The 22785-nt window shown below is 44.0% G+C and overlaps 1 protein-coding gene and 1 long non-coding RNA gene across 10 annotated transcripts in view; one reads left to right on the forward strand and one right to left on the reverse strand.

Annotated features, from left to right (window-relative positions):
• The window catches only part of ULK4 (unc-51 like kinase 4), a 370052-nt gene that overhangs the window by 22109 nt on the left and 325158 nt on the right, over nucleotides 1–22785 (forward strand). For all 9 annotated transcript variants that reach the window (XM_053265063.1, XM_053265069.1, XM_053265068.1 and 6 more), the window contains exons 14-16: nucleotides 5589–5649; nucleotides 16116–16297; nucleotides 17886–17932. In XM_053265063.1, coding sequence (XP_053121038.1) covers nucleotides 5589–5649; nucleotides 16116–16297; nucleotides 17886–17932 — 290 coding nt within the window. The remainder of the gene's footprint in view (nucleotides 1–5588; nucleotides 5650–16115; nucleotides 16298–17885; nucleotides 17933–22785) is intronic.
• On the reverse strand, nucleotides 870–22259 carry LOC128331532 (uncharacterized). Its single transcript, XR_008310337.1, has 4 exons — nucleotides 22193–22259; nucleotides 19382–19534; nucleotides 12986–13233; nucleotides 870–1059 (listed from the first exon to the last, which is right to left on the reverse strand). It is a non-coding gene; the product is annotated as an uncharacterized LOC128331532 (long non-coding RNA).

A 22785-nucleotide genomic window follows, 5' to 3' on the forward strand; every position in this document is an offset into this window, starting at 1 on the left:
CCCTCATTTATTAACTATGTAAACAGCTTTGATATTGTATTATGCCAGGAAACCTGGATGACTGAGGAATTTATTGTGGAAGGTTTTCAGGTTTACGCACTTGAAGCATCTTGGAAGAATTCTCACTCAGCTCGTGGGGGGTCCGTGAGGGGTAGGCCCTCAGGTGGCCTGGCAGTCTTTGTTTCACTATCCCTGGCGATTCAAGCCAGAAGGTTATCAACGAAGAGCAACCTGGTCTTGGTTGTTCACATTCAGGTTGAATCTTTAATTTTTATCCTGGTAAATGTGTATATTCCCCCCCTATGCCATAAAGAAATAATAAATCAAACATGGGAGGACTTAGATCACTTGTTTGAGGATCTTCGTTGGCAATTTCCAGGCGTTCCATTAATAGTTGCTGGAGATTTTAACGCCTGGATTGGTCAGGATGATAATAGCTTATATATTAAATTCCATCTCTACCCCCCTTTAATAGATCCCCCTGAAGGATTTATGAAGCGTTCCTTTAAGGATGGGGTGTCCTCCTATGCTGGTTTGAAAATGCTACAGACAATGTATGCATATAATTTCTATATCGTAAATGGTGCGATTAGGGGTGATTATCCAGCGGAGTATACTTTCTGGTCAGCTGCGGGGGCTTCAACTATTGATTATTTGTGGCTCAGTGTTGAACTTGTAAGTTTGATTGAAACCTTTATAGTCGCATCTAGACCAGTTAGTGATCATTTACCTCTTGAATTAACCCTGAGGCCCCAGTCAGAGATCCAAAGATACCCTTTCACTGAGTTTAACGACGAGTCCCTAGATGTACTCCCTGCCAGAGTGAGGTGGTCTCCAGCAGTGAGGGAACGGGTTACAGAATCTTTAAACTCTGATACTTTATTGAACCTGAAGGAACAAATTGTGAAGGGAACTGATGTAAAATGCGCTTTTCACCAGATAATCGACCTTTTGCGCAATAATCTTTGCTATCCTCTTAAAGCCAATTTGGATACACACCTCTCCATACACAAACCTTGGTTTGATGAAGAGTGCCAAAATCTTAAAAAGAAGCTGCACCTAGAATATAATAAATATTGGTCAACTTCCAATCAGCCCACAAGCACTCTTATTCATCTTAAGAGAGAATATAAAAGATTAATTAAGCAGAAAAAAGTTGAAGCTGACGCTGTGGACTGGGCACGATTGATTTCAGCTGCCCAATTAAAGAATCATTCTCTGTTCTGGCGTTTAATTACCAGGTATCTGGGCAAGGACATTCCTAGAGTGGACTCCCAAATACCAGCACGGGTGTGGGAACAACACTTTTCTAAGCTATATGCAGCTTCTGGAAATTCTTACGAAATAACGGCTGATTTAGAGGGTGCTCCTCACTGGCCGCCTGTTTCAGAAGCCGAAATAGCCTCCCTGTTGAACCAGTCTAAGTCTGGTACAGCCCTGGGTCCAGATTATATCACCACAGAGTGTTTAAAGGAAAACAGTGATTGGTGGATACCGGTCCTGGCAGCCCTTTTTTCTCTTGTGGATCGAACAGCCCAAATCCCGGAGAATTGGGGACTTGCTATTGTTATCCCCATCTATAAGAAGGGTCCCAAAGACCAACCAGCCAATTTTCGTCCAATTAGCCTTCTGAGTGCCATTGCAAAGCTGTATGCTAGGCACCTATTGGGTCACTTCATGGAATGGCTTGATGCCAATCAAATCCTGGCAAATGAGCAAAATGGGTTTAGGGCAGGTAGATCTACAACAGACCTGATAATTGTCCTTCAACATATGGCTGAAAAATATGCAGGGAAATCTCCAGGAGTACTTTTCTCTGCCTTTATTGATTTCAAACAAGCTTTCGATCAGATTTCCAGGAGCAAATTATGGGAGAGGCTCGCTCAAACAAATATCGACAGGAGACTTCTCCTGTTGATGGTTAAATTACATGAGAATACCTCCCTCAAAGTTAGGCTAAACAGGAAAGGTCAGGTGACCAATTCAATTTCAACTAGGTCTGGGGTTAGGCGAGGGTGTATTTTGGCCCCGGCATTATTTAATTTTTATATTAACCCCCTTGTGGAACGCATGAGGAAATTGGATTTTCATCCACCTAAATTAGCTCATAAACACATAAATGTCCTATTGTATGCTGATGACGCGGCGTTGATTTCTAGGACGAGAGTAGGACTCAAGCGAATTTTAAAGGAGTTGTCCAACTTTTGCAATGACCATGAACTGTCTTTGAACTATGATAAAACCAAAATCATGGTCTTTGCACCTAGACCTAGAATGTTTACATGGATGCTTGATGGGCATACTTTAGAGCAGACCACACAATTCAAATACCTTGGAGTTGTGTTACAGGCCAACAGAAACACCTTTGCTCATAGGGATTATGTTGTTGCCAATGCCCAGAAAGCTGCTTCAGCAATTTGCTCATTGCATATAAAGAAACAAGCTCATTCGCTGCAAGTAGCTTTAGAGCTCTTTAAGGCCAAGGCTCCTGCCTTGCTCCTAGTGGGAGGCGCGCTAGGGAACAAAAATAATTATTCGAAGTTGGAGACGGTTCAATCTAAGTTTATTAGGTCTCTTCTTAGATTACCGCGCTCAGTTCCAAATGCTGCTATCAGGCTCGAAATTGGATGGCCACCTGTAGAGGCGAGACTCTGGAAGATGGTCTTTTCTTATTGGCTCAATTTGATTTTTATCCCTACGGGCATTGCTCCCTTGATACTAGAGGATGGTTTTATGTCCCGTTGGAAAAACGATATTAATGTAATGTTAGCGTTCTTGGGTTTTTCCCTGCCTCTAATTAGAGCCTTGGGCCATAGCAAGTCCAAAACTGCTATAACCCAACGTATTTGGGACATGATGAAGCAGGGGGATGTTGCCCAAATAGGTCCGGACCTATTCTTAGGAGACCAAATCAGCAATTATTTTCCTGCTGAATATTTACTTAGGATCTCTAACGGGGACCATCGTAGGGCTCTTTCAGCGGCCAGACTTAACGCCCTTCATACGGCAGTATTGGAAGGACGTTTTGGGAAGGTGCCCTACAATCAAAGATTATGTCCATGCCAGAATGGTGAAGTAGAGACCACAGAACACCTGATGCTGAGGTGTAGATTTTATATTGAATTAAGGGGAAAGCTTCTTTCCCCACTGTTAATTCATCTCAATTCTAATTGTTCCTCTGGTAGGGACAAGGTTCTTTTTTTGGTTGCTGCCAAGTCAGAGTATGTTTACAGGAGGGTAGCAAAATTCTTATTTATAGCAAGTAAGATTCGATTTAGAATGATGGAGGCACAAGATGCTGTGCTGTGCACTTTAGATTGACTGGCTTATTTGAATGGAATTGACTATATGTGCGGTATCGGGAGCCATTAATGTTTTATCCATTTTATGTTAAATGTATTTAATCTATTTTATGTATTTATTCTTGCTGGGTTTTTTTTTTTAATATGCTGGCCTTGGGCCGAAATAAACAAATAAACAGTAAACAGTAAACGGTGGGGAGACGCAGAGGTGCTCTTAGCCCTGGACTTTGGGCCTGAACTCCAGGCCTCCATAGCCCCTGGGAACCCCCGAATCCTCTTTAGTCTGTCCCGGGTGGTTTAGTCTCCCTGCAGAGCATAATTATGCTTAACTTGCAGGGGAGGGGGGACTCCAAAGGCCTTCAGGTCCAGGCTCCAAAATTATCTAGGTTCACCTCTGGGGAGAAGAGAATGGGAGAGGAGGGAGGAGAGGCTTGCCCTCACCTCCTTTTTTGTTTTTACTCTCCATGAATTTGCGCAAGAGAGGCTTCCTCCGTACCTCCCTGCCTGCCGTCACCCCTCTGGGTGGAGGAAGAGCATGAGAGGAGAGGATACACACCACAAGGAGGGAGAGAGGGCGTGTGGGGAAGCTGAGAGGCAAAAATGATGCAAGAGAGGAAAAAATGATGCTGGCCTGCAAAGAAACAGCTTTCCTCCCCCCAACGCACATACAGCGTTGTAAACCTAAAATGTCAAGATAAGATCCAATTCAGGTTGTTGATGTGTGAATGTTCCCATATGCAAGATGGTGTCAAAACCAAGATCATATGAATGCACACCAAGCCCATACGTTGCAAAGCAATTTTAAGCTGTCATTTGGAAAGCACCCAGGTATTTGATTGTTCCTGAGATTAATGGAAACTTCTAGGCTTTTGGTAGTTGTTTGTATATTATGGTATTATACCCCACTGAGTCAATGCAGTGTGTTGGACTTTGTGGGTGGTTTTGCGTGTGATGGTGTCTCCCTCTCACCCTTTCATACATATTGGGGGTTATCCCATACCAGAACATCACTGTGGGGTGGGTTAGAGTGAGAAATAAATATTTACTGAGAGTCACCTAGTGAGCATTAAGACCAGGCATGGATGACCAGTCTAAAACCTGCGAGCCACCTAGTGGGGAAGTAACCTGCCTAGAGAGCAAGAGGTTTGAATCTCCACTGCTGTGTTTACCAGAATATAGGAAACTCCTAAATCAAGCAGCAGTGATATAGGAAGGTCCTGAAAGGCACCATCTCATACTGCGTAAGAGATGGCAATGGTAAAGTCCTCCTGTATTCTGCCAAGAAAACCACATGGCTCTGTGCGGTTGTCTGGAGTCGACACTGACTCAACAGCACAACCTTTCCTTTCCCAAGAGCTACATTATACCCTACACAAAGTTTACCCTGAAAGTGAGAAAGGAAGCAGAAGTAGTTCTTGGTTATCTGTATCCTCTGTACACCAAGGCAATGTGTAGTACTGACAAATGGTAACAGATACTGTTGGCCTGAAGACTTTCTTCATTTTAAATGTTGTATTATTGAGTTAATGCTGTTGACAAATCACAATGTTACCTGGCCAGGATCCAAAGAATAAGCTCTGCATACCTGCAAAGGTGTTGGTCTTCTGTTTCTTGAACAGCAAGTTCCCAAAACTGTATGATAAACAGCTTTTGAAACTAAGGGAAGTTATCTTGATGTCTCAGGAAAAATTGGCCAGAAGTTTAGAGAAAAAGAGATGCTGTTGAGCAAGTTGCATTAACTCTGGCATATACAGAAAAAGAATGAAGCTAATAATGGGGAGGGTTGGATCATTGTGGCTTGTATAATCGAGAGTGGCCCAAGGTATGGTGGTGGCTTGATGGGGCCAGCATCCTTTCAGCATATACCTTGTAAACTTTGAAAGTGGCATGGGTGGAGAGGACCACCTCTTGCCTCCTTGTGCTTCTTGCAAGCTTTATAAGCCGTGTGAGTTGAGGCGCTCCTTGCAAAGCTTCCAAGGATCAGGTCAATCCCAAAGAGCTGTGGGGAGACAGTGTGGCATCTTGCTGCTTGCTGGCAGCCCAGTTATCTGCTGCCAGAGGCAACCACCTCACCTTGCCTCACGAAATGTAGTGTTCGATGTATAATGGTGATCCTGTTGTACTTTGATAACCGGGCAGTTATGCAAAGATTTAAGCTAGTCAGTAATGCGTTTGTTATGATTATGATTGAAATATTGACAGTTTATTGTGGTAGAAAATTGTGCAACTGTGGCCTGTCTGGTGCACAAAACAGCTTCAATATTAACCCATTCTTTTTTCTCCCAGATAGCAAAGCAAGCACCAGTGAGATTTGATATGAAAAATTTACATATACCAGCATATTCAGGTACAGTCCAAAGTAGTTACAATCTGTTAAGAATGTCTTCACACCCATTTGGATAACTTGCCACTCTTGCAAATGCTAATACATAAGAAATACTGTGTGTTCAAGCAGGAGGTAATCATTTTAAATTGTTCTAATTGTCACTTTAACACTTTTGAGATGACATTTTATATATGTTAGTTCAGACCATGTTTGGTGTATTGTGGTGTCTGTAGGATAGTACAATAGGCTTGCAGTAATAGCAGCCCATTTAAGTATCTGCTAGCTGCAGTTTTTTGATGGTATTTTCACTGAATTAAGTCTACAATCCTATGCATGTATGCTTTGAATAAGCCTTATTTAACATGGTACAGATTACATCCAAATGAACATGGATAGGGTATGTAGTTATTGATGATGCAGGGTCATTGTAGTTGTATTGCTTACTGCACTGGAGAAATGTATACTGTGATCTAATTATTTTTAACTGGTCCTTGATTGTAATAAAGATTATGTTATGTTACATGGACAGAATTGCCTTGAACATTACTTTTAGCCTTTCATTCTCTGTATGTTGGCTTGCTCCCTAGTAAGTTTGCATAGGATTCCAGTTCCTAAAGTCTTGGGAAGAACAAAGGTGGTGTGGGTATACTCTCCCTCAGTTAATCCACATGATGATCCAGTTTCAAGAAGCTGTTTCTCCCACATCCCATGCTGCAGGATTCACTTCAGATCCAGTTCTGCAATCCTTCAGATATAACTGAATCTTTCTTGGTCGGGTCACTTAGAAATTGGTCATTACCTCTGGCATCCAAGCTGACCCTTTTTGAAATGGCTTTGGGGATCTTTGTGTGCTTTGAAGGAGAGCTTGTGTGGGAGGAGAGCTAGTCTTGTGATATCAAGCATGAATTGTCCCCTTTGCTAAGCAGGGTCTGCCCTGCTTTGCATTTGAATGGGAGATGTGTAAGCACTGTAAGATATTCCCCTCGGATTGAAGCCGCTCTGGGGAGAGTATCTGCGTGCTTGCATTCTGAAGGTTCCAAGTTCCCTTCCTGGCATCTCCAAGAGCTGAGAGAGACACCTGCCTGCAACCTTGGAGAAGCCGCTGCCAGTCTGTGTAGACTCACTTACTTGCGGATCTGGCATCTGCAGTTTTGTGGATCTGTGGTCAGGTAATTGGCACCCAACCTCGGCATATGCAATTAAAAAAATCGGTTTAAAGGGTTAAATCACCATATCGGGGGTGGCCATTTCCAGCCACCATTTTGTGTTCAGGAGCAAGTTTGTGGCTCCTTTTCAAAGAAAATACTAAAAACACCACCCTGGTTTTTCTAAAAATAAATGGCGGAATTCAGTCTCTTGCGAGGCATTGTTGGACTGCTTGGGGACCCACAGAGCATGGTAGGGCACTTTACTGCACTTTTTTGTGTTTGGGGGGTGTTTTGGGCTGTGTTTAAGTTCTCTTAGGAATCTAACTCATGGATTTGCATTGCCCCAGTGCCTTGTTATTTGTGGTTTTGGTATCCGCAGCTCTAGCTGGGAACAGAACCTCCGCGAATACCAAGGTTTTGTACTGAGCTAGATGGACCAGTGGTCTGACTCGGTATAAGGCAGCTGCCAGTGTTCCTAGTACACAGTAAGGGATTGGGAAATGGGAAAAGATAATTAAGAAACATTAGAAGATGTGTTGTGTGTTCAATGGGGCTAAATGTGTGTAAATATCAACTTATTATATTAGAGTGAACTTATATTAGAGTCTTATTATATTAGAGTAGTTTCAGCATCCCACTGAAACTACTAACAGATGTCAATTTGATTTTTAATAAACTAGCAAAGCACCTTTAAGTGTACTGTGAAGTGCAGTCTGATTTCTGATACAGGACTAACTATTTGAAATCAGGGCTGAAGTCATTCAATAGAATGCTCAATTATCAGGCTCCTATGGTTGCAAGATTTTGCATTTTCTACTACAGGATTAGAGTGTATACATGTTGATTCTTGCCTTTTTTGTATTTTAAAGGGAAATATCTAGAGTCTGAACTCTAATGTTTAGCAAAATGTTTACTACAGTGTCAGGGAGAGAAACTTGTGCTATAGAGATTTGGTCTGGTTACATTGTACTTGAAATGTAAATGAAAAGTCGATCTTAAGGTATGCTTTTAGTATAAAATTAAGCGGCCATCTCTAAAAACAAAAGATGGATAATTATTGGGCATGTAAAATTTCTTCCTGTAGATAATTTACTTAAGTAATATTGTCAAAATTATATCTCCTAAATAAATGTAATCCCAAAACTTGTTAACAGTTCAAATCTCTTTTGTTTTGCTTTCTTCCTAAAGGTAGGTGTGGAAGAATAAAATATTTTATTTCAGTATACTATATGTTTAGTAACAATACATTTTCTAAGTATGTGGGAATAGGACCAGAGTTTTAGATGAAGAACACAGTCCAGGGTAAAATTAGAACCTGCAGATCTGGATTGTGATCTGTTGCATTCATAAGGAATGGGTTCTGCACTTGCACAGGGACATCGCGGGTAGACTAACTATTTCCTTGTGACGCCCACTCTGCCTTGCATGTGCTCTGCGCTTGTGTTGAAATCAGTGGTTGGGGGCGCCATTTCCTCAGTTTCTATTTCTCCTGACCACCAAAGCGTCAACACCTCGGTGCTGGCTCCTCAGATTTCTAGTAACAGACAAAGAAATAAATATTGGATTTTTTAAAAATTATTGACTGCATAAGATTATTTGAAAGCCTAACTGACTGGATTGGTGAACAGATGTTATAATAGCTGCTGCGAGGCAAAAGTCTTGGGGCAATCCCTGCTGACGTGGACGTAAAAAAGACATTTAAAAGATGTGTTGAATGCCGTGCGAAGCTACCATCATCAATCATGCTTGCTGTGTTTGGGAGAGCAGTATAACACTGTGGTGTGCAAAATCTGCTGCTTGTCCTCAAAGCAAACAATGAAAAATATAGCCCTCCATGTTTGTGGCTTTGTAAGATGAGGTATTGCGGGCACTGAGGCCAAGCTATCCCTCTACGTTGGTGACGCGGTCAGGCTCGACATTGGGCATGCACGTATCTGCAGAAACACAGTCTAAAATGGTTGCAGAGGCAGCAGAGCCTGTTCTTAAGATACCAAGAGAAGTCTCAAAGTTGTCTCATCAACACAAAGAAAAGAAGTGCAAGCACACCTCTGGGGTTGAGGCAGAGATTACCGCCTCATAAGAAGCACCGCAGCAAGACAGGGAGCAGAACACGTTCCCTGATTGTGGCACAGGTGTATAGCCTGCCAACGGAGGGAGAGAAGTCGATGTCGAGGCAGCATACCTTGACGAAGGTGTCGATACCTAACACATAGAGACTGACCACCGACCTGAAGAATTGGACCAGGAAGCACCATTGATGTTGATATCGGCAACATTGTCGGCATCGATGTCGATGACAGAATCGACACAGCTAATAGAGACATCGAGAATGACAGTGAAGATGACGCAATCACTGCTAGCTGCAGTGCAGCCTAGAAGGCTGTTACATATGTCACCGGCGCAAACACCGGGGCAGTCCCCTTCCACATCTCAGTGAGACAAGAGGATGGAGAAGGGAATGGAGAATGGATTTGGCAACAGAGCGCGACTAGGATGATGAGGTTTTCTTGGACCAGATCACTGCAGCTTCACTCCTGGCAATGTTAGACTCTTCAACTAGTACCCCTTCAGGTTCTACTTTCCATGGCTTCCTAAGTACTGGCCTCGACATTGAGCAGGACTTAGTTCCACATCCCAAACCTCCACCAGTGCCACATTCAAAAATGCCATCGATGACACCACTACAAAGTGTTACTACTGCTGGAATTTTCCATTTGATGTCACTGTTATGTGACACGGAGCCAGTTGCTACATGTACATTTCCAGGGTTTGTGAGGCCAGTGCCAGCAGCAACAGTATCATCTGCTTTTGCACCCCTAACATGGAAGTCCCCTGTTCAATATGCAGGTACACAGTGACTCCTACAACACAATGTTCTTGGGCTACAGGGACAAAGGGAGATGACACATTTTTGCGGATTCAGGCATGCAGCATCAATATCCTTGCCAGATGACTATGCTGATGACCCCCTGTGGAAGGCCCAGCAGGAAACTGGTCAGTCTGTTGTGATGGTTACTGAGTCAATAGCCCAGCGTACTACGGGCACGTCGATGGGAACAGTATTTCAAAGCATTTACCCTGCTGGCCTATGCATGCAGACAACCACAACTGCATGTCAGACACAACCACAGCAGCCAGATAAGCCCTTACCGGAAACACCAGGAATGCCTTCAGTACCAAAAAAGGAAAAGTCCACATTCCTGGTGGTGCTAGCTTCACTGCCTTCTGGTGATGGTGATGGCTACTCAACAGATTCGGCAGATCCTGATTCAGACGGAGCTAGCCATTCATCAGTTCCACCATCTGATGTGCCACCAAAGACATCCCCATCCCCATCAGAAGAGCTGAAAGCCTACCATGCCTTGATAAGAAAAATCGCTGAGCCTTTAGGAATGGACTTAAAAGTTACCGGAGGCAGATCTAATGGATCAGGTATATAATATGATGGCTGCGGCGAGGACTTCACATCCAGTGGGCCTTCCAATGCTGCTGGTAATTAACAAGGCAGCAAAAACTGCTTGGGAGGTGCTACAAACCTCAATGCCGATATAAAAGCATTTAGAGGGGCTATATGGGGTACAAGAAGAGGATAATGAATACCTGCTTTGTCACCCAATACTAAATTATATGGTAATCAACTGTACATCATCTTCAAAGGCTGGACGCTGCCATACAACTCCATCTGACAAGGAGGGGAGAAAGTTGGATATATTAGGCAGAAAGATATACACCACCACAAGTTTGATAGACCTGTATTTAACCTTCCCTTTTGGGGCAAGGTGATAGAGCGTGTGGTGATAGAGCGTGGGGGAGTGCATCCCTATTGGTTCTGCTGGTCCTCTCGGCGGCATTCAGTACCATCAACCATGGTATCCTTATGGACTGCCTCTTGAGTTTGGGAATTGGAGGTACTGTGTTCGAGTGGCTCCATTCCTTTCTTGACGGGAGGGTCCAGAAGGTGGTGCTGGGGGACTACTGCTCGACCAATTGGCCATTGCCCTGTGAGGTCCCGCAGGGTTCGGTTTTGTTCCCCATGCTGTTTAACATCTACATGAAGCTGCTGGGAGAGGTCATCCGGAGACTTGGACTGAGTTGTCAGCAATATGGGGATGACACTCAGCACTATCTCTCCTTGTCACCTGATCCTAGGGAGGCAGTGGATGTCCTGAATCGGGGATTAGAGACTGTGATGGGTTGGATGTGGGCTAATAAACTGAGACTGAATCCGGACAAGACAGAGGTACTGTTGGTCAGTAGGAGAGCCAGTCGGGATGAGGTGATTCTACCTGTTCTAGATGGGGTTGCACTCCCCTTGAAGGAGCAAGTACACAGCTTGTGAGTATTACTGGACCTGGCTCTGCTTTTGGAAGCTCAGGTGGAGGCGGTGGCCAGGGGTGCCTTTGCACAGCTTCGGCTAGTGCGCCAGCTGCGTCCCATTCTCAAGAAGGCAGATCTGGCCACAGTTACTCATGCCTTAGTCACGTCACAGCTGGATTACTGTAATGTGCTCTACAAGGAGCTGCCCTTGAAGAATATCCAGAAACTGCAGCTAGTGCAAAATGCAGCAGCTAGGGTTCTATCTGGAGCTGTCAGGTGTGATCATATCACACCTATTTTGAAAGAGCTGCACTGGCTACCAGTTTGTTTCTGGGTCCAATTCAAGGTGCTGGTTTTGACCTTTAAAGCCCTTAACGGTTTGGGCCCGGGATACCTGAGGGACCACCTGCTCCCAAGGGTTACTGCCCGCTTGGCGAGGTCATCTGAGGGGGCTCTGCTCCGGGTGCTGACAATGAGGGAGGCTCGTCTGTCGTGCACGCGGGACAGGGCCTTCTCTGTTGCTGCCCACAGACTTTGGAATGCTCTCCTAGTGGCTATTTGCTCCTCGGACTCCATCACAGTTTTTAGAAAGCTTGTTAAATTTTGGCTTATTATCCAGGCCTTTACATGATTGTTCTATTGCTGCTTCTGTGTGTTTTTATCCATGTATAGTTTTTATGTTTGTATTTTATATATTTTAAATCAGATTTGTTTTCATATTTTTAGTTTAATACTTTTAACTGTCAATTTTATTATATGTTTTTTAACTTTGTAAACTGCCTTGGGATTGTTTTTAATGAAAGGCGGTATATAAATTTAACAATAAATAAACACAATAAATAAATTAGAATTGCTAACTCTGCAGCCTGCATGGCTAGATACAATGACTTTTTATGGGACACCTTTTTTCAGGACTCTACTTTGTTGACACCTGAAGCATTCCAGGATAGGTTCGCTGAGCTTTACGAAAAGACAACATCTGTCACTAGACAGCAACTTAGTGCATTTAAGCACCTGGCAGAGACTGAGTTCAGACCCATGGTTACTGCAGTGACTATGTGGCACCGTGCATGAATGGGTGGGAAATTTGGCATTTGATGGAAAAGACCTGTTTAGCAAAAATACAGATTCCACAATGGAATTGTTGAAAAAATCAAAATTCACTGCTAAGGAGTTTATGGCCTCTACATCAGCATCAACATCGACCTCCCGCTACTGTCCTTATAGACATTGGAGACCACCATACAAACAGCAGGACAGGAGGAACTTTAGATGACAGTATAGACCTTTTCAGAGGAACAAAGGATATGGTCAGAAAAGTAAGAGCCAAAGCAACAGGCCCAACAAGGACAATAATAAGCAGAATCTGATTTAGAAATCAGTCCACAGCACAGACAACTACAGATAATTGCCAAAACACACAACACCTGCTTTGTGGTTGTCGACAACTCCATCAGGTTGGCAGGTCATGCCCAAGCATGGCACCACATAACATCAGACCAATGGGTATTTCAAATAATAGAGGCTGGTTATGCAATAGAATTCAAGATGATGCCTCCATTCTCGGGGCTGAAGTATACAAAGGTGACTTCAGCTTTGTTTGAGGTGCAGGTGTTTTTAGAAAAGCAGGCAATCATCCCTGTGCGGTGGACAGAGAGACTGTCTGGATTTTACTCCCATTATTTTCAAATCCTGAAGAGGGATGGGGGAATTTGGGTGATCATGGATCTGAGAAGTCTAAATTGGTTTGTGTGGTCTCGCAAATTCAGGATGATGATGTTGCAGATACTAGCCACCTTGAACAAGGAGGAATGGGCAGCAACATTAGATTTGAAGGATGTGTATTTCCATGTGGGGATTCAAGAAAACCATCGCAAATATCTGAGACTTACCGTGGGAGTTATCTGACAGTATCAATACACTGTTCTTCTGTTCAGACTATCAACAGCCTTGTGTATTTTCACGAAAGTTATGTCTGTGGTAGTGGCATACTTAAGGATGGAAGGGATCATAGTCCATCCATATTTAGATGACTGGCTTCTGCGTTGACGAAGAAAGGTTATGTTTGCAGATCCACTATGTGCTCCAGTTGCTGCACGATCTCTGAATCGATGTCAATTGGAAGAAGCTGAGGATGGAACTGCAAAAGAGTATAAGTTATATTGGAGCGATTCTGGATATGCAAACAAAAAGGGCATACTTATCAGAGGACCGTTATCTACAGATCAAAGATCTAGTACAGCTCTTCAATCAAAACCCGGTACAGCCTGCAGAAGGCATAAAGCAGTTAATGGCATCTTGCAATGCCACAGCACGTTACACGTGCCACTGCAAAAGTGGTATTTAAGGAACTTCCAACCCAATTTCGACAGCCAAAGGAAACTGCTGACACTCCCTTGGGCAGTGTTATTGTTGTCTCTGCACTTGTGGATGGGGAGAACAAATCTATTTGAAGGAGTTACATTTGAGACGTTGACTCACCACCCAGTGGGTGACTACAGATACATTCCTCATGAGGTGGGGTGCCCATTGTGCAGTGCACCAAGTGCAAGGAAGGTGGGCGAAGCAGCATGCCCAGTGTCACATAAACTACTTGGAACTACTAGCAGGGTTTATGGTGCTAAAAGCCTTCGAGCCTATGCTCAGGGACAGAGTGGTATAAATAGAGTTGGACAACACAACAGCGATAGTATATCTCAACCAGCAAGGTGGGACAGTGTTGCGTTCACTGTGTGTCTTGAGCATGCAGATCTGAGAATGGTGCATTGCACACCATCCATTGGCCATACATATAAGCAGCGTGAACAATGTTCTTGCAAACTATCTTAGTCAGACAAGGCTGCACGACCAGCACCATGAGTGGGAAATCAATAGCATCTTTCTCCAGAAAGTCTTGGACTTATGGGGGCAACCAACTGTATACTTGTTTGTGACTGCTGCCAACAGAAAATGTCAGAGGGTATTGCTCGCGTTCAGGAATAGGTAGGGGGTCACTGGGAGATGCTTTCCAGCATCGGTGGAACAGGAGTCTCCTACATCTATTTCCACCACAGCCCATCATGTGCTTATGCAGATCATGAGTGACAACTCTAAATGCATTCTGGAAATGCCATGGTGGCCAAGGCAGCCATGGTTTGCATTGCTACTCAAACACTCAAAGAGGAACTATTACAGGTACCCTCTTCGGGTGGACCTTCTAGTCCAGCAGGATGGAAAAGTACAACTTCCAGATGTGAAGACTCTATGCGTGACAGTGTGGATGGAGGATTGGACTTTGAAATGAATTCTATTCAATAGTCAGATATTGTTGACAAGGAAGAATGATAAGAGCAAATGGAGGAGGTTTGCTAAACGTGCACAGAGGGATGGTTACATGCCGAGGCAGACTGCTTTAAAGCAGGTGCTCCTGTACATGACCTCACTAAAACTAAGTGCTTTAGCAAATGTGTACTTAAAGGTCCTTGTGAATGCAATGACTCACTACCAGATCAAGAGTTACAAGTGAGCAACCTGTTTTTAAGCATTTATATTAACTTGATTTTGGTGTGACCTAAACATCTCTAGATTCTGATACATGCTGCAATTGAAAATCTTATCATGTGGTACTACTTTGGCTGTCTGTGACTTCTCTAATCACTTCCGTCAGAGTCCTTGGAGTGTTTAATTTCTGTAGAACATTAAATTATTTAAAAATACAACAGCATTTGTGCATTATGAAGCAACTAGCTGACCCCACACAGAGCATCTGTGCGCTCTTTGAGGCCGGCGGTTACCTCTTCCCCCGCACCTTCTGCCTCAGTCTCCACTTCTGGGCCCAGCTGCCTCTCCTCCCCACCGCCACTTCTGCCCCTCCTCACTTTCTTTCCCCCGTCCTGGGCCTTACCTCTGTGGCTGGGCCGGGCCCGCCACCTCTGGCTTCCACAGCCGGGCCGCCGCCACGGCAACAAATCCTCCTGGGTACGCCTCAGCCAATTAGGCGTCCACCACCCAGCCAATCAACTGGGCTCTGGGACGCACATTCCAAGGCACACCCAGGAGAATTAATATAATAGATAGATAATCTCTCTTTGTTATAGTTATGTTTGGAATGTTGGGTAATGCACAGGGTAGCCTCATTCATTTGTAAAGCATCTGTCACAAAATGGCCTATGAAACAAAAACATGAGCTGTTGCTGTCTGATGCCTTATAGAATAGGGAGCAATAGGGAGGTTATTTAAGTAGGTCACTCACCAAATGAGTAACTTTAAGTCGTTTGAGGCTGTAATTCTGCACTTCCTTGGGAGTAAGTCCTGTTGAACTCTGTGGTATTAGCTCCGAGTAAATATGTAGAAGATTGGGCTGTGATTAGGTTGACTGTTGGTCTTTCAGTGGTATTCAAATGAAACCATTTATGTTTATTCTGTTATATATTTTGCTTCTATTATATATTTTGAAGAGTTGTGCTTCCCGATTACCTCCAGATACCAAATTTTGCATACACAATCCAGCCACTTAAATTAGCTGAATGCACCAGAATATGCTGGGGGAAAGGTTTAAATATCTTTGTATTTTTTAGACGGAATTCTGAATATAACCATATTTTAACGCTTAGTGTTCTCAACAGATTGTTAGCACTTAATCAGATCAATCATTCAGATCAAACATCATGCCAAAGAGAAACAGAAGATCTTGCTCAGATTCAGATTTACTGTGATTCAAATTTATCAGATGTGGTTATTCAATAAAATGAATAATGTTTGAAGATGAAATCCTACAAATTTAAAACTGTTCTTGTACTTTCCTTTTGCAAGAACATTGATAAATTCTAGAACACATTTACTTTCTTGAATTTTCCTAGCAGTGTAAACTACGCAAAAAGACTTTGCTCATTCAACGACTGGCCTCACGTATTAGTAATTATTTTATTATGAAAATGTTGTATCTTGAACCTTGAAAATATTTTACCATTTGGATTTGAAAGAAGTAGCCAGAGAATACAGTACATGTTTTTGAGGCTATTTTAAATTTATTTTTCTTTTCAGCTGAGAAGCTGTCAATGCTACAAGAAGCAGAATTGAATGACTTCTTGCAACACGTAGGTCAGCTGATTGACTCTCCAGAGAAGACTACAGGGGCAGCCCGAGCTAAACTGAATTTACTTTGCTACCTCTGCAATGTTGTTGGCAATAAGGAAGTAGCAACTAGGTTAATTAGCACACCGCTGGTAAGTAGCACAGTTTAAGACCTAAAGAGGTTGACATACTAGCTAATGTGGCAAAAGTCACTGCCTCTTGCAGTGGTGTCTTTCATTTCTATGTTAAGAAACTAAGAGAATAGAAACAACCAGTGCACAGTAAGAACAAAGCAAGGAAATATTCTGATTATATTTCTGGATATAACATACTATATACTGTATATTTAGGTATCAAATAATTTTGATGATTACGAATGGGTAGTCAAAAAAAGAATCAAGGCGCTCTAACACTGTTCTTGATTAATCAAGCTTAAAAATGCATGTGCCCAATCTAGAGTACAGTACCTATTCCTGTACATATATGGGGCATTTGCAGGAGTTATGCATGTCAGCGGAGGCAGCAGATCTGCAGTACAAAGGAATACGCTTGTAGATCTGCTTCTTCATACAGATACAATTGACAATCTAAATCATTTAGTCTGTGTGAAGGTCAAACAACCCTTGAGTGATGCATTCAGTGTCGGCACCAAGTTCCAGTGCCTTAAAGAAATCACAGGACTTGGGAATGTATGTCTTATTTAGTTCTGTATGTAAATATGTGCCTGTTTCCTAAGACCTGAACACATCCATCTGAATATAAGTGCACTGATAATCACTGGAACGAAATTGTATTTCAGATCTTAGAAACTATAATGTAAACAGTTTGTTTGGAGAAACTATGAATATTTATATACTACTTTTCAACAAAAGTCCAAATGGTTTGTGTAGTAAAATAAGATGGTTCCCTGTCTCAAAAGGGCTCACAGTCTAAAAAGAAGTATAAGGTAGAAGCCAGCAATAACTACTGGAGGGAAGATCTGCTGGGGCTGGATAGGGACAGTTGCTCTCCCCTTGCTAAATATATGAGAATCAGCACTTTAAAAGGTAACTTTAGCAGGGAGTTATGCTATGTGAACTGCACATATGAAAATTGACTGTATTGGCATAATTGCAGAAACAGTCCTATAAACAGATCACAAAATCAAAGTAGATCTCCAAAGGCATTCCTGGATTTCAACTGCATGGATTAAAGTTGTTTTCCCTAAATGCGCTCTGTGTGTGTGTGTGTGTATATACACATATCCACATACATATCCACCTGATCTCCAAGGTAACTTTCTACAAATAACAATTCAAAACCACCCATTTTGATAGGTTAGTCAGTCTTACGAGTGATGGTAGAAACCAGTGTGTGCACACTTTTTTTACTTCGCCCATTCCTATGCAACTGACATTTCAAGCAGAGGCTGATATTTGCTCTGCCATGATCGATTTCTTGGGTAGCAGAGGGTGCCACTTCCCATTGATCCTTAGTCTTCTGGCTGATGCCAGAGATCATAATGTGCTTTCTTCTGCTTCTTTGGCCCCCAGGCAACTGGTAGTACATTCCATTGTAAGGGTGCAATAAAATGTTAAAGATCAAATTTGATGATGAACAGCAAATAAAAATCTGTCATTGCTTGAAGTGCCTTTTTGCTCTATAAGTAAATCTATGTACAGTTATACCAGTTTGGCTGATTGTAATCTCTAATCCTTAAATTATGAGTGATTTAATATATGTATACTTTTAAAATTCTAGTTCCCTGTATTACTACAACAGTTGCGGATAGCTCCAAACTGGGATATGTAAGTAGCAAGTAACCTCTAACAACTGTGTGTGATAAAAAATGGGGCATAATTCTGCTTCTGCTGAGTATATGCAAAGCTACAAAACATGGAGGCTCTGTGCAACCCATGCATAAAATCAAGGGGGTGCACATATGCTTTAATCTGACCACCTGGCTGTAGGGCAAATTAACATCAAGGCAAGAACTACCACCAGCACCCCTACCATACAGCAATCTGGATGTGCAGCAGCCTGAGGCCTCACATGCAGCATACTCATGAAATAGGATCTTCCAGCATTCTGAAGTATTTTTTAATTGCAAAGAGTGAGGGAGGTGAGAGATGGAGGAAGAAGGGCAAGGGACATTCTTCTTCAAAAACAAACAACTTGCTTGTCCCATCTGTCAAATTAATAGGCCATTCAGTAATAGGTTTCTACACATGAATTTCTCTGCTGGTATAGGAGGTCACCCATCATGGGTTATCCCACCCACTTGCTCCAGAGGGCAGGAAATATGCAAATGTAGAAACCCTTGGTTAGCCTGCAGAGGGTGGTTCCTTCCCGTCTGATTTTTTGCCTTTGCTCCAGTTGGTGCTGGTTCACTTGTAGCTCTCTTTCTGAGGCTTAACTTACTTTCTGCTTCACTTGCTGCTTGGCTTCGCTGTTTTCCCTTTCCCTTTTAGCTTTTTAAAATAGTATTTTCTTACTATCTTTAACCCCGCCCTTTCCTTGCTATAACTTCCTCCCACTTATCTGTTTGTCTCCTCATTACAACTGGTTCTGATGGTGGGTAAACAAAGGAAGATGGTGCAGGCCTTTAGGGCTCAGCATGCTAGGGCTTGACTCTTCCCGCCTAAAATGTGAGAGGCCTCCCCACCAGGGGATGCTGGAGGGAGTTCCGCTGGTGCATCCAGGTCCCAGCTGCCCCTCTGAATAGCTGTCAGCACGACAGAGGGGAAGATGAGAGCAGCAGAGCTGACTTCAGGCTCCACAGATCCCCAGTGGGCAGGGAGAAGAAGTGGAACCACTCTTTCCTCTGCTGGAGGAAACGAGAACAGCTACATTTGTGGGGAGAGAGCACCACTAAATGCAGCGAGGTGCTGGCATCCCCAGCCTCTCCTCCACTACCCATCCTCTCACCAGCGGGGTGGCGTGAGCATTTGGGCTCTTGCACTGCCACCTCCTCCTCCATGCAGCTGACCCAGGCAAGTGCATCAAGGGAATTGGATCTGCGTGCTCTTTTGCTTGCCTCCTGCTCCAGCTGCCAGGAAGAACCACAAAGGTCATTATTCACAGTGGCAGTGGAGAGGAGAGTGCAGGTGAATCTGACAAGGAGGTCTTTCTGCCTAAGGACTTGGTGAGCTCTACACTGCCCTCTGTTGGTGTGGGAGCTAACCCCAAAACACTGACCCCAGAGAAGCCCCTCACTGATACATCCAAACCAGGGCATCCCACTGCAAGGAACTTACTGGGGGGCTCTAGTGATCCCACTGATTGCCAAGAATGGGTGGCTATGGCCATTAAGAAGGCATTTGAGGCCAGCCATGAGGCATGCAGGGGGCAGAGGAAATGTAAGCACCGCAGGCATAACTCTCCTTCTTCTTCCTCATCTGAAGCTGGATCTGTGAAAAGACAAGGGATCTGGGAAACACTGGGAAAAACAGCCTAACTCTATCCCTTCCCAGAACTCCTCTGATTCCTTGAGGGAGGAGTCCCTAGACATCTACAATCCATTGGGGCCCCTGGAACCTGGAGATCACCCCGATTCAGGCCATGATCCCTCCTCCTCGGAGGAGTGGGAACTGCACAATGGGCCTTCTAAGACTCCCTTGCAATGGCTAATGCTCTAGGAGGAGGTCTTACCCTTGATATCCCAGGCTTCTGCTGCTTTAGGATTGAGGAAAGCTGTTGCTATGCCCCAGGAACGCCTGTCTAAGGGATCCCTTGTATTGCCCACTCCTGAAAAATAAGTGGCTGGAAACACTATGCCAGTGGGCTTTATCAATGCAATCAAGCAGGAGTGGGATAATCCTTCTGCCTCTAAACAAACTTACAAAATGGCCAATAAATTCTATAACTTCCTGGAGGGTGTTATGGACTTTTTACAGGTCCCTCCCACTGATGCCCCAATAATGGCTCTGCTAAGCAGAGCTGTGGTCTCTAGGGATGAAGACTCCATGTTAAAGGAGCCCACAGATAGGAAGGCTGAGGTGGCCATGCATAAGATTCAAGTCCTCAGCCATGGCTATCAGGGCAGATGCTGCTGTCTCCAATGTCTCTAGAGCTTCTGTTTTATGGCTAGATGAGTTGTTGAAGAACCCTCTTATAGACCCTAACAAACTCCGGTGCAAACTCCTCAGATTGCAAAGGGCAGCAGCATTTACCTCTGATGCCACATGAGACAGTATCAGGTATTCTTCCAAGGCAATCAGATCCACAGTCCTGGCCAGACACAACATTTGACTCCACCATAGGCGGGTGGACAATACTCCTAAGGCAAACCTTACAGCAGTACTTTATAAGGGTGCCAAGTTATTTGGGGATGAGGCATTGAAGGACATTTTGATAGAAACTGAAGAAAAGCACAAGGCACTGCCATCCTCCCTTAAGAAGGACAAGGGGATTAATCATAGATTCTCTCAACAGTTTCAGGTTTTTCGCCTTCAGGAATAGGGAATTTCAGAGATCCAGCAGGCCAATGTGGAACAAGAACAAGGGACAGGACAGACAGCAGTTCCTCTCAGAGGCCTGGTTTTCCCCCGAAGGCCAAAAATTTCAAGCAACAATTCTGACGCCAACACACTAACTGTGGGAGATGCATCTCGGCATTTTGGCACACCTGGGAGGGTTCTAATACAGGTCAATGGATGCTGTCCATAATGAGGGACTGCTACAAAGTGGAATTTTCAAGTGCACCAAAAGACAAATTCCTGCCAACCCCGATGTCCAGAAACCATGTAAAACATCAGGGCCTCTTACAGGCTATCAGTCACTTAGTACTCATAGGGGCAATAGAGTCAGTCCCTGCCTCCCAGTGGTGCAGAGGGATATATTCCATAACCTTCACAGTCCCAAAGGAGGACAACTCCCTCAGGGCTGTGATGGACTTAAAGGCAACCAACTGGTTTGTAACCAGAAAGGGATTCCACATGTAGACACTAAGATTCATTGCCAAAGTGTTTCAGGAGAGCGACTATGTAGTTTCCATAGATCTAAAAGAGGCTTATCTACATATATCTATACATCTGATGACCAGGCGATATCTACGTTTTTGTTAACAGGACGACATTACCAGTACAGGGCTCTCCCCTTCAGGTTGTCCTCAGCTCCCATAGTCCCACACTTGAGCTGTTAGGAGTGCACCTGTATTGTTTTCTCGATCTCCTGATCAGAGCTCACTCAGAAGGGGAAGCCCTGAGGTCTCTGCAATTGACTCTCTCTTGTCAAAAGAACCCTAGTTTTCTGATCAACGAAGAAAAGAGCCAGTTGGCACACTCTCAATGCTTTCAGCACTTGGCAGTGATTATTGTCATGGCTAGCTCACACTTCTTCCTGCTTTCGGGAAGAATACTGACCATAATGTCTCTTTCCAGGGAGGTCCTGCGAAACAGGTCAGGGGGTCTTCATTGTCTAGTGAGCTTATTGGGTCTGATGGTTTGTGCAATGGACTCAGTGTCCTGGGCTTGAATACATCTATACCCCCTGCGGTGGGCGCTACTCTCTTACCAGGCACAGATAGCATGCAAGCTCCAACATCACATTTGTTTACTAGTGGGACTGTCGCTCCCTTCATTGGTGGACACTTCAGGAGAATTTATTCAAAGGAAAAACCTCCAAGCCGCATAGGATCCTGGTGACCATGGATGCAAGTCTGTTGAGATGGGGGGCCCACTGCCAAAATCTACACACCCAGGGCAGGTGATCTCTCTTGGAGGTGAAGCATAGCATCAACTGGCTGGCGCTTCTGGTAGTCCAACTGGCACTTCTGGCATTCTCTCATGTTCTAGATCAGGGATTCTCAACGTTGGGTCCTCAGATGTTATTGGACTTCAGCTCCCATAATCCCCAGCCCTAGTGGCCTTTGGTTGAGGATTATGGGAGTTGAAGTCCAATAACATCTGGGGACCCAAACGTTGAGAAACCATGTTCTAGATAGATCCGATGTGCTCATTTGGATGGAGAACACATCTGAAAAAGCTCATATCAATCGCCAAAGGGGCATCCAGTAAAAATCCCTACATCGCCTAGCAACATTAGTCAGACTTTGGGCGGAGACACACCTGAACTCCATATTAGCTCATCATGTGAGTGGGGTGTCCAACATTCAGTTGCACTGGCTGAGTCGCTGGGACATTGATCTGTCAGAATGGAGTCTTCATTCACTGGTGTTCCATTGGGTGACGCAACAGTTGGGTGTGCCCCTAATTCACCTGTTTGCATCTCCTGAGAACACAAAGCTACCCAGATTTGTGTCCTGCTTTCTGACACAGGGTGGAAGTGGTAGACGAGTCGTCGATGCAGTGGCCTCCTTTGCTACTCTATGGTTTTCCACCGATTTCTCTTCTGGAGAGATGCTTAAGACATCTTTGTTTCTCCAGGACCTCACTGATATTGATATATCAATCTCGGCCACGGAGGCTGTAGTTCTGAGGTCTGAGGGACCAAGGGCCACTTCATTTGCCTCACGGGTGGGACCTGTTAACGCAAGGCCCCATTTTCCATCCGAACACGGGCTGGTTAAGGCTGACAGCCTGGAGACTGAGTGGGACCTATTGATGGCATGGGGCCTGTCCAGGGAGGTGGTGATGACCATTCTAGCTTCTTGGTGACAAATAGGATAGATATATCAGACCACCTAGTGGAGTTTCTTACA

The sequence above is a fragment of the Hemicordylus capensis genome, chromosome 6 (assembly GCF_027244095.1).
Source record: "Hemicordylus capensis ecotype Gifberg chromosome 6, rHemCap1.1.pri, whole genome shotgun sequence".
In the NCBI taxonomy this organism is placed as follows: domain Eukaryota; kingdom Metazoa; phylum Chordata; class Lepidosauria; order Squamata; family Cordylidae; genus Hemicordylus; species Hemicordylus capensis.